The 12,052-nt window shown below is 43.5% G+C and overlaps 3 protein-coding genes across 4 annotated transcripts in view; 2 read left to right on the forward strand and 1 right to left on the reverse strand.

Annotated features, from left to right (window-relative positions):
* Positions 1-872: 872 nt before the first annotated feature.
* Positions 873-3,702, forward strand: LOC143183127 (piercer of microtubule wall 1 protein-like). Its single transcript, XM_076384569.1, has 2 exons — positions 873-987; positions 3,310-3,702. The coding sequence occupies exons 1-2, from the start codon at positions 873-875 to the stop codon at positions 3,519-3,521; spliced, it is 327 nt and encodes a 108-aa protein (XP_076240684.1). The 3' UTR covers positions 3,522-3,702.
* Positions 2,037-3,056, forward strand: LOC143180202 (uncharacterized). The gene has a single exon (XM_076379764.1). The coding sequence runs from the start codon at positions 2,037-2,039 to the stop codon at positions 3,054-3,056; it is 1,020 nt and encodes a 339-aa protein (XP_076235879.1).
* Positions 3,703-10,890: 7,188 nt separating the features above from the next.
* The window catches only part of Syn (synapsin), a 28,184-nt gene continuing 27,022 nt past the window's right edge, over positions 10,891-12,052 (reverse strand). For both annotated transcript variants that reach the window (XM_076380795.1, XM_076380801.1), the window contains exons 7-9: positions 11,554-11,818; positions 11,232-11,478; positions 10,891-11,065 (exon numbers count right to left, since the gene is read on the reverse strand). In XM_076380795.1, coding sequence (XP_076236910.1) covers positions 10,893-11,065; positions 11,232-11,478; positions 11,554-11,818 — 685 coding nt within the window. In that variant the 3' untranslated portion in view covers positions 10,891-10,892. The remainder of the gene's footprint in view (positions 11,066-11,231; positions 11,479-11,553; positions 11,819-12,052) is intronic.

Here is a 12,052-nt window from a genome sequence, read left to right on the forward strand (position 1 = left end):
TAAGGCGGTCAACGAAACCACCGGTGTTATCGGCGTCGCTGATAGTGCGCCCGATGTAATGTAGTGCATACTCAGCTAGAATTTTAAATGCTCGCTGGGTGTGCAGTAGTCGTTCACCTGGTAGGTTCAATAACCCTTTTTCCTCACGAAAAATCGCTGGCAAGGGACAGGTCCCCTATTTCCCTATCAGCAAGTGCATGCACGAGATATGTAGCCTCCTCCAGTTACACGAATTAAACCACCTAGAATAGCGAAACGCTATCGCTCTCTGTACAAATAGCTCATTTGATTCCGTCTCAACGTTGCTTAATTAGGAGCTACATCCACTTAGGTGCGCATGCAAATCTAGACTTTTGCACAAAATAAGGTGCTAGACAAATTTTTCAAATATTTGAATTCAAGAAATTTTCAAATATTTGGATTTTCGAAATTTTCAAATATTTGAATTTTTGAAATTTTCAAATATTTGAATTTTCGAAATTTTCAAATGTTTGAATTTTTGAAATTTTCAAATATTTGAATTTTTGAAATTTTCAAATATTTGAATTTTTGAAATTTTCAAATATTTGAATTTTTGAAATTTTCAAAGGTTCTTTTTTTAAATAGAATTCTTCATTTTACGAGAGATGAGAAGTTTTACCCACTCGTCTCTGATTTTACCATAGAAGTATGTGAAGGAGTACAAAGGAACATGTTTGATCGATCTGCTCTTCACGGTCAAGATATTGTCGCTATAGGAACGAAACAGTTATGGCCGACTCTCTATGTAGAAATTGCGCCGTGATTTTCATGGTGATTGACGGGGTTTATACCATAGTATTCGAGCATCAGGATACTTTTGCGAGTAGATTTGATAGCTTCGTACTCCGAAAATGATAGAGACGCCATGTGTTTGCGGGGAGAAGGAAAGGAAGGAATCAGCGCTGGGTCCACGCACCGATGACATTTATCGAACCTGCAACCTCCCAACACGGTTCATGTACCCACGTGAGTTTATATAATTTATTAACACGATTAACAGGGCGTTACCTTTACTCGAGTAACAGATAGTTAATAAATAATTCAGTTATCTGTCAAATTACGTAAGGGAATTAATCCGTAAAGTGTCGATTGTTGCTCTGAAAAGATAGAGATAGGCAGTTCGCTGAACTCAGCGTGGCAATTGATTCCGCGTATCGTGAAAGTAACACATTTAGTGGTACACGCCACGGCGAGAAGCTTCTTCGTACTAAAACGATAACGTTCTGCTATTAATAAGCCAGTGTTGACGATCGGTACGTTCGTCGAAGCTTATCGGTGGTGCAGGCATTTTTGCATATGCCACAGGAACCCTTCACAAGATAGCCATTGTTGCAAGTACGCACAATTCCTCTCTTTCATCTCCAATCTTCCGCTGAAACATCGTCTCATGAACTTCATCTAAATGCACTCGATGCACTTTCTGAAAAATATTTGAGATGCAAATAAAAATATATAAAGAGAACCTCCCTTAAAGAATCACTACAAGTACATTGGCACGTCCATTTCCATACACCTCTAAAAATAATTTATTTTTATGAATATAATGCACAGTACCGATAGCAAATTGAGCTCCAGCTAATATTGCCAGGGAAGGCCTTCCGTATTTTTCTACATGCTAAAATACCGAAACGCCAAAATGTCACTTTCTATCCAGCATAGTAGAACATTTCATAAAACGACCCTTGAAGGCATCTTGGAATGACTTGGCGGAATTTCTCGAAGTCGACTCGAATAAAACAGCTCGGCAGGACGACAGCCGGAACGCGGCCCCGTCAACCGTGAAACATGGAAGTACAGATAAAGCCGTCGATCGAGGAGCGCGCATCGAGACGAATAAAACGTCTAATTTCCACGGAACTGGACTCCAGCGTCGAGTCGCATCGCGCGCGATACAACCGATACGTGCATATACGCATCGAATGGTATCTCCTCGCAACGGTAACCGTCGGTTTATTCCCTCGACTGCACGGCTGCTCTCTCACGCGTTCAGTGCGCATCCAGCATCTGAGCACACCATGCGCTGCTTCCTCTTGCTCGTTTATCTCCTCTTATCGGTCACCGCTCAAGACGTTCGCGCGGAGGAAGTGGACTGCCAAGTTTACAACCATCTTTACGTTTGCCTGGCCGACGGCGTGCTGCAGAGTGTCGCCTTCGAGGATGTCAACGCGGTGCAGACCATCGAGGACATAGAGCTGCACCTGGAGGGCCTCGGGATCGTCGACATAGCCAAGGACGCGTTCCTCGAGGTCGCCAATGCCTCGGCCCTCTACATCCGCGACAACGAGCTCTCCACCATCGCCAGACACTATTTCGCTGCCCTGGACCAGCTGACGTACCTGGACCTCAAGAACAACACCATCCATGACATCGAGGATGGCGCCTTTGCTAGGCTGCACAGTCTGGAGACCCTGCTGCTGGACTACAACAACCTCACGTCGTTCAGGCTTGGTGCCTGGAAGGGCCTCGGTGATCTTCATGAATTGTACGCCACGAATAATAATATTATGCTGAAGAGGAACATGTTCAGGGGTCTGAGGAACCTGGAAACTCTGGCGCTGGATTCTAACGAGATCTCTGAGATACCTATTGGGGCTTTTAATGGCCTGCCTCATCTGGATCTTCTATACTTGTCAAGGAATAAAATATCCTCCCTGCAATTGGATGTATTTCGAGGCCTTACTGAGATTAACGAGTTGGATCTTGGAAGGAATCGACTGAGGAGTGTTTCTGGCGGGGTGTTCCGACACCTGAAGAACCTGAACTCCTTGTGGCTGAATGGGAATCAAATCGTAATGGTGAAGGCTGACGCCTTCGAGGGACTGGATAATTTGTTGCTGCTGTTTCTGAACAGCAACGAGCTCCGTTTCGTGGACATGTCCGCCTTCGCCAGGATGTTGAACGTCACGGTTGATCCAGGATTTAAGATACGAGGAACAGTGATGGACAGTGTTGCCAAAATACGGGGGCGGTTTCGGTGTAATTATGTGGCGTATCAGTTGCCGTACGAGTGCATGGAAATTGAGTTGCAAAATTAATGGAAATTTAATTGTAAACCGAGTTACGTTGTAATATGATACGAAAATCTCTAATTAATGAATTTCTGAGAGTTTTAAGGACTTTATATTACCGCAGATATTTTACACAGTGCCATATTTAGACATTTTTATTTTAATTTAGACTTATTGGTGATTTAAATAGTGTCTCAATTTTTGAAAGTATCGAGACAGACATTTCAATCGTGCGCGATGGAGTATAGGACATTTTATCCGATGGAAGTTGTTTTTACAGGGATCTTCAAGGGATACAGACAGGACGACAGTCCACTTCCGCATCCTTGTTATAAGAGCACGGCCATGGACTATGGATGGTACGCGCCGACAATTCACACGGTGCCCACCACTTATTATCCACGAAATACTTCTTTCAGCGATAGTCTAGCGCAAGGAGGGATGTATAGGAACTGCTCCTTGAACACGGAACTCGATAAAAGCATCGTTTGAGTATTTTATATTATTGACCGCGATCTACTTTCTGTTTGGCACCAATACCGAATTTTATTTAAAAATATTACTCAAGATATGAGAGCATTACACTGTGCACATTGTATGTACTGAATAAATATTCTTAATAAATTTTTTTAATAATTATACTCGTTTAAATCATGAGATCGAAAGAAAGGAGGCAGGTATTTAAGACTGACAATCGCCCCCACGATGTTTCATGTTTATATTATATAGATATATTTTTCTTCGTCATTACAGTTTAACTTACGGTTATCGCAGTAATCGTATTTCAACAGACTCTACGCAGTCCACCAGATTGCACGGTGTCCCGACATTATATGTAGTACGGATTCAAATGTGTCCCCTTGTACACTGTTACGATTACTGGGATTATTGGTTTTTACTCGACGTCAGAAGTAGATAACATCTTATAATTTCGAGTGCATGCCATATTCTCTCGGTTACGCAATTAGTTTTACTCGGTAAATGTCCATCATAGTGTCAATGGTAACTTCAACATGTATATTTATATATATATTTATATATATTTATATTTATATATATTTATATATTTATATATTTATAAATGTGTGTACATAACACGATGAGACAGGTTAATTCATCAAAGAGTTCTTAATTAATCTTCAAACGGCTTAACAACCATAACGACCTCCGAAAACGCTCAACACGTTTCATCGTCCAGTATGGCGAGTATTTGCTTGTCGGTATGCAATGGGATGATACACGAATTTTAATCCAAGCGACTCTGCAACGTCCACTATTACCTGGGAGCTGGGTCACGTCGGACATCCCACGAGAGCATCGTCGAGAAACCCCGTATCGATCGGCGCGGGGAGCCTAATCGTATATCTGGGAGCGACTCACATGGTTCGTTTCACTCTCTTCAGCGATTGAAAGAACTTCGACAGCGGTTCTGGCGCGATTGAATCTTCGAATAGTCGAGCCTCTTGCCCACAAGTTTTCCACATCACATCACGTATCAAAATGTCCTTGGTGACGTCGTGTGGAAAACTGGGTAAGAGAAGAGGGGAACGTCGAATAAAGCTATCCTCGGCTAATTATAGTGAGCATTTTTATACTTAAGACACTCTAGCTAGCTGATTACAACGTCTCCGTTCGACGTTGTAATCAGTTCTCGCTAAATGTCGCATATTTGTCAACATTCTACTTCATTCCACGCGAGTTCTTTGAGTCACATTCAGAGTCAAAGGTCATTTCGAGACACGACGATACTGAGGAACACTCTACCCCGGGTGAAAATTTAATTATACGTATAAAATGATCGCCAGGAATCGAGTGTCGACTCTCTAGGGGAAGACTCCTTTGATGTCCCGTGAAACACTGTGCTCATTACCCTTCAAGCTTCTCTGTCTCAGGATTCTCAGGTAAGGATCATCTTGATCGTCCACCTGAGAGCTGCAAATCGAACGACAGTATTTCTGTGATATCGTGAATACTGTAGAACATCCCAGGGTCTTCAGGGATCGTGAGAAGACTAGGTAACGAGCACCCGACAGACCCAAGATCCTTCTCTGTAACCTATACACGATCCTATACATTGTACTACTTGTATCATTTCTCTCGAACTCTCTCAATGTGCTTAACGCTTACTGGTTTCCTTTAGAGCTACCCCCAATACTTGATGATCCTTACGGCTAAACGATGACAGATAGAACTCGCATTTTACGCATTTTTACTTAACATTCTCTCCTTCCTTTACGTGGCGGTTAGATAAACGTGGTTAACTGTCGCACGATCACAGGATTGGTGATCGTCCGAGTATCGATAGAAACGACAGACACCGTGCTGCGATCGCGTCCGCTCGATCTCGACGATTCGTTGTTCGTTCGACGTCCACGATCGGGGCTCTCGAAGGACTCCACTTCGACCAGTCTCGACCAGGGAGCGTGGAAAAAAAAAAGAGAACGAGCCCAGCGATCGACGACACGGTGTCCCATGGTCGCACGCGATCGACCGATCGAATTCGACTACCAGGAGAATCTGCACTTCTCGCGGAGTAACTTCGAAAGGTCGATCGAGTGGCATTTCAGGGGAACGTTCTAAGTGATCTCGCGACGCATCTGGGATACGCGCGTCGCGACATGAATATCGATATTAAACACTAAGCGCTATTCTCTCACACTTGTCTCGTCTCTGAGCAGAGCGATCGCGTGTGCCGCGTCCCTCGTCCCATAATGCCTTATATTGTCGTACAATTGATATGGAATACAGGAGAGGACCGTCGCCCGCGTTGCGGTCATTGTGCCGTTTCTTGGAGGAGAGAAACGGCGCGCGAGGACGGTCCGCCTCGCGACTGTATTCGCCTTTCTTCGAGTTACAATAGCATTCCGACCAATTTATATTTAATTAGACCTGAAACTCCCCTTTCGCCTTACAACATCGCGTTACGCGTCCCTGGAACAATGGAGATCCTCCATTATTCGGGACGATAAGCTATAACTGCCGCGTATCATAGATATATATGTATATATCGAGTGTCTGTGTAGGTGTTTGCGTGTGTATCCGTGTACGTGTATGTATATATATGTGTATAATATACTCGTGTACCGAGAATACGAGTGTCGGTAGTGTGGTTATAATACATGTGACTAGCACTCATTGAAATCAAGTTGGTAACGTACGGTTACATCGAGCCTAATGTACGTCCTAGCCTATTGTGATAATAATCTCACCTTAACGATTAGTAATCTTATTATCCTTACATTCGTTACACAGAGACACTGAATAATTAAGGGACGAGCGTTCACCTCGCGATCGGGACTGAATCGTGCATCAAGTGTCCAGCGTGCCGTACCTCAGAAAAAGATTACGATCCTTCCACATTCGTTGTAGCGTTATCCCATAAGTATTTTGGTGTTTCGTTTCACGTCCCCAGAGCGGTCACCAGGGGAACGTTTGGTGTTGAACAATCACGATCACTCGAGGTGTCGTTCGAAAGGAGAGGGCCAAGGGAAGGGAAAGCAACGAGGCACTAAATTGGCAGCGCGACGCCGTGGACCGAGAAGTCGGCTGACTGGACACCCACGCGACAGATGCAACTCCGATCGACGGGATCGAACGCTCGATGTAACTCGCCGAGACGATTGGAATCGTTACTTAACGTATCCCTAGGCTGTTCAATTCGTTTCGTAGCTCGTCGCGTGCTTCTTCGAACAGAGTCGATCCAGGCACAGTGAAGCTGCGCTGACAATCACCCAGGACCACCCTGTGTATCGTTAACGCCCTCAGCGTGCCTGTATCGCTTCGCTTCTCATTTTCCCTTCTCTTCTCTCGATATTTTTATCCGGTGTCGTTATCCAAGGCATCTAAGTAGTTCCACGTCCTTAAAGTATTCTATTCTCGAGTATGTCCTAGCCAACAGCGGTGTTACACGACACAAAGAATTCTTAAATAGATTAGCTTAATCTTAACACTATTTCTAGGCAAAAAGGAAACAGATATGAGGAGGACAGGTGATTGGGAACATCGTGAAAGAACGGACGAGATACGAGGCGGTGCGAGGTTTTGTGGAACAGGGGATCTACTAGTCTACTGGTATTGCTGGAACCTCGCGACGAAATTGAGCGTCGCTTCTAACATGTAAATACGATTAAACAGGGAGGAAGGGATAGGGGCAGAAAGGTATATTATCGGCTGCACACTACAACGCACGGCCACTAGAACAAATGGTAAAGTAATCGATCTAAAAGTTTGACAGGTGTACTGACGTAAAATCGATCGTTGTCAAATTAAAGAATGAATTACGATAGAGTGGAATATAATTACATATCGAGTACGATTATAACAATTGGAGCGAGGGTGTGACTATTGGAACTATTGTTAACGAGGATTGTTCTCTCGTGTTTTGTAAGCGGATGATGGTATATTTCCAGGTACGACTTCGGCTATGCCCCTAGGTGAATAATCTGCTAAGCGTGCTGCTAAATGCTAGTCATTCGTAGTGTTCGAAATCGATGCCTTTGATTCGTCTAGGCTGCAACGCTTGAACCCAACTGCCTCTTCTAGTTTTCTATCCTACCTAGTGCTTAAACTCGCACCCCTGAGATATTCGTTATCTTTAACCGCATCTACGTATCAGTGCAGATCGAACACGTCCCGCTTAACAATGTTGAGCTGCGTTTACGCGGCTTCACGAAGTTTCGATGACAGAATCGTTGATGATCTTCGTCTCAAACGCTCTGAGTTGGTCAGAGGCAACACTAAGACCTCGTGACAGCAGCGTAAACGCGCCCTTAAGCTTTCGTTTCGTTCTGCATCGTGGCGTCAGCTCCGAAAGCGAGTTTCAACTTTCGTTCCTCGAGGACTTTGTACTTCGTCGAGCAACGATCCCAGTTGCGAAGATTGTCCATGTGTCTTACGAATGTTCTTACTTCGTTATCCCTTAAAGTATTTAGTTGAATATCGGTAGAGTTTTGATATCGGTTTAATGTCGTTCTTCTGATCTCGTCGCGTAGAAATTTAAAAAATTAGGTGTCTCTGAAACTAATTCTGTCCATTTAATACCTGCTCTAGTCTCGACTCTACGCTCTCGTAGTCTATTCTGTCTACTCGTCATTGCCTGTCAGTACACTAAGGTTACTAAACTCAGGCTAACTAATTCCACGAGATTTCTTGTACGTAACGAAATCGACTTCAACGATTAACCCAATTCTCAAAATAAGTTTGAGAATGAATTGAGCTGTCATAGTTATCGATAATCCTGATATTGAGAAATTGACGGTTCGAGTGAAGCTTCTGTTCGTCAGGTTGATCGTTCATGGTTGGACGGTGTACCTGCACTTATCCACGATAATCGAAGGGCGAATGACCGACAAACGTCTCGTTGCGATGATCATACAAATGCAATGGTGCACAGGGATGGTGTGTCTCGTATACAAAAGTACAAACAATATCATGGTTGTGTGCATGGTCTCATGGTTAAGTGCACAGTAAGGAGAGTGAATGCGTCGAAGTCGTCTAGTACGGATGAGCGAGGAAAGGTGAGAAGGACACTTAAGTATCAAGGCACGTCGAAAATCAAAGCAGTCGGACGTCTAATAAATTGAAATTAATGGCAAGCCGCGGGAGCCGTTTCATTCGTCACTTCTAATTGAACCTAGGCACAGTAGAATATAGAATAACCAATTGTGCAATAGAGGATGGACTTGGTTTACACATCTTTGCATCTGCATATCGCTTACTATGCGCTCTCGAATCAGCAATTTATCAGTAACAATACAGAAACGTGCCAAATCGATACGTAAAAAGAGGCAACGCTTTTCCATTTCTATTTTGCAACCCTATACACTTCCTATTTCGTCTGTCTAACAAATCAAAATGTTTGCAGTACGATCCCTAATCGATTGAAATTCAATCGGAACGCGAAAGCAAAAGGGAACAGAATATCAAGAAGGAGTTCTCTTTTTTCCTTCAAAGCTGACACCACGAAGCCCGTCTTCGTAAATACGTTATCAGCCTTTAGGCTAAGGTAAATCTGAGATCATTGGATAAAGATGTTTCGTTCCTTCTTTCTCAATCGTCGTCGATCCATTTAGCTCGTGATTCTCCCTCGAGTATCGATCCAAAGAATCCTACGCAAAATCGAACTTTTCTCCCCAGAAGGCAAACACGGAATATATTTGCAGATTATCAGGTCGCTGGAATGCCCATGTTTCATCGTTCTCGCGCCACAAGCGGCCATTCGACCGTCTTGCCTTTCGCTTCCCCGTGTCTAGATTCGCGAACCCGTTTTCCATACATTTTGATTTCACGGTAACGATCTTAATACTACAGGAGAAACGAACGTTTTTCTTTTTTCGTGAATTTTCACCGACTGCAAAGTCGCCTTCCTCGGCTGTAATCTCTCTCCTCTCCCTCGCAACGACTTACCATGCGCGAAAATTTAGGAAAAAGAAGCGGTTCGTTATTGGAATATTCGGGACAGTCATCGGCCATCGAGGTGCTCGCTATTGTATTCGAAGAACCATGAATTTAGAATAATCCAAATGTGTCTATCGTCGGCCAGTGAATTTTTGACATCCGAAATTGTATTATTCGAAAGCTGAGCCGACGATTCGCAGAAAGAATTTTTGCCTCAGTCCGTTTTGTCTAAACGTTTTGCATTGCTCGCACTCACGATGTCAACGTACTGTCCCTTTCTCTCGAAAGCTTAATGACTATTTGTGCGCTTAAGATACAGACTCCGTGGATCTTGTTCTTCCAGCTGACGTCGCCGAGCGAGCGTCAACGAGCGATCCAGAAGTCCTCTCTAGCCCAAATGTTCAAGTATAATGCCCGAATCTCCTCTTTTTGTTTTCCTCAATCATCGTTTCGAATGACGTCGGCTTATTACAAATATTTTAACAAATTTTACAAATATTTCTTTCTCCCATTTCATAAGTCCCATAAAATTTTCACTCTTTTCCTTTCAGTTTCGTTTAGAAAAGTGCTATATTATCGAAAGTTAAGCCTAAAAAGGTGTGTGGAGTCTGCCTGAAGTAAAGTCGGATGAGGAGATGACAGGGGCCCTGTGTGCTACTGTTTTTCCTGTTCGAATCGAAAACCAGAGGTGCTGCGTTCCCGTAAACGAGACCGTGAGGTAATGCAGAACGGATACGTCGATGGTAACGAAACATAAACGGACCTTCAGAAAGCATTATCCCGTGTCTTTAAACCTGAGAATTTACCTAGCCACTATTTAAATGTTGAATACATCGAATACATAGAATCTATATTACTTTTCTCTCTTCTTTTTAATATACATAAACGACCACGACTTTTCCTTTTTTTAATTTTCATTTAATTTTTCCGCCCGTCCAGCATCGAAACACTTGTTAATTTAGCTCCAACTGATGTATCAGATACATATACAATATTAATAAACAGTGTCTACGAATAACTAATACTTCCTTAATTCAGAATGAATTTTAGATAATCTTTACTTGAATCGAAACGCAATCAAAGATCGAATCGTTAATAGGAAAGTAATGATTAGAGAGTTTATGTCTATACACATCGCCGTGGACCGTTAGCAAAATTTACATCATTACATCGTGTCCCGTGTGTGAGACACGAGTGTCAGTTGCTCGTGATAATCTGCAAATATATCGATGTTGCGCTCACCATTCAATAAACTTCAACTTATCTCGCTTAAATCGGGTCAGCCTGACGTTTTCAATGAAATTACAGAGAAACGAAAGACTGCTTTAAAATATACATAACTCAACAAATACCTATAGAAGACTTTAACCAACTCATCGTCGCCTCGAGTACCTCTCCTCTTCGTCTAGCATAAATCCTGATAACTTAAGACGACCGCCCTTGCGCGAGTACTACCAGTCGATGAATTTACATGTCTCCGAAAATCCCAGCGAATGTCTTTCGGAGATTCTTCATAGTGTCCTCGGTGTCTTCGCTTTGGGACTGGCTGCCTTGTCTGTGAAAAGGTCCTCTGGATGGTGGTGGCTCTTCTTGGCGTCGACTCACGGATGGAGCGCTGCTCACTGTACTCGATTGCGATGCTGCGAATGAGAAATTGTTGCAATATTAATTTTACTGACAGGGAATTAAATGTTATGGTCTTTATCGCACGAAGTCATAAGACTGTCCTTATTATCCTCTGACACCTGATTGTCTTAACTTCTCTAGACCACAAGTTGATACATTCATTACTAAAGATCCACAAACCTTGAGAATCACGACGTTGTAGTTGATGGTGACTGTCAGAGACGTTCGCATCCACCGTCGCTGGAACTGTGGATGCTACCGAGCCCAAGCTTCCTATGCTCGCCATGGATCCCATACTTCCATGGGATCCCAAAGGAGCAGATGGTGCAGTAGTGCGGTCTTCTACTGGGCTAGTCGCCTGACTGGAGCCAGACATTGACCCTCTGGATGTAGTTTTGGTCATCACGCTTGGAGCTCGCCAGTATGCCTACGAATAAAATAGAGTGACGAATAAAATAACGAATAAAATATTTATGGTAAGTAATGAAACAATATAGCTTACCTGCATCTTGGCGTGGACGAGATCCGCGATGTGTTGGCGGTCCTCCTCCTGTGTGTCTCCTATTAGCGATAGAGCACTGTCATTCACCTCAATTATGTACTCCTTGCCATCCTTCCCGACCAACAGCTCGATCGCGCATATATCCAACCCGCCGAACAATTGGGCCACGTGATCGATCCAAGCGCGATGTCTTTCGCTCACAGCTAATTGCTCCAACATCGCCGAGCCAGTGTTGGACTTCCAGTTTCCGCTTATGCTCTTCCGCCTGGGGGAGGAGTAGCAACGAACGCAATTACCATACGTCCTGACTGTTTCGGTGTAATACCTGGCTGCATTCACTGCGATTGCTTGGTCGATTAACCCTCAACTAGCAGGGCTGGGTCCATGTAAAATTTGTTTTTCAGTAATTCCCATTTCATTAGTTTCGATTAACGAGTGAACAGCGAGAAGGTCTAAAATCATAGACTGAGTTTCTGAGGGATTGAATTTCAGTGAAAGA

Source organism: Calliopsis andreniformis, chromosome 1 (assembly GCF_051401765.1).
Source record: "Calliopsis andreniformis isolate RMS-2024a chromosome 1, iyCalAndr_principal, whole genome shotgun sequence".
Lineage (NCBI taxonomy): Eukaryota > Metazoa > Arthropoda > Insecta > Hymenoptera > Andrenidae > Calliopsis > Calliopsis andreniformis.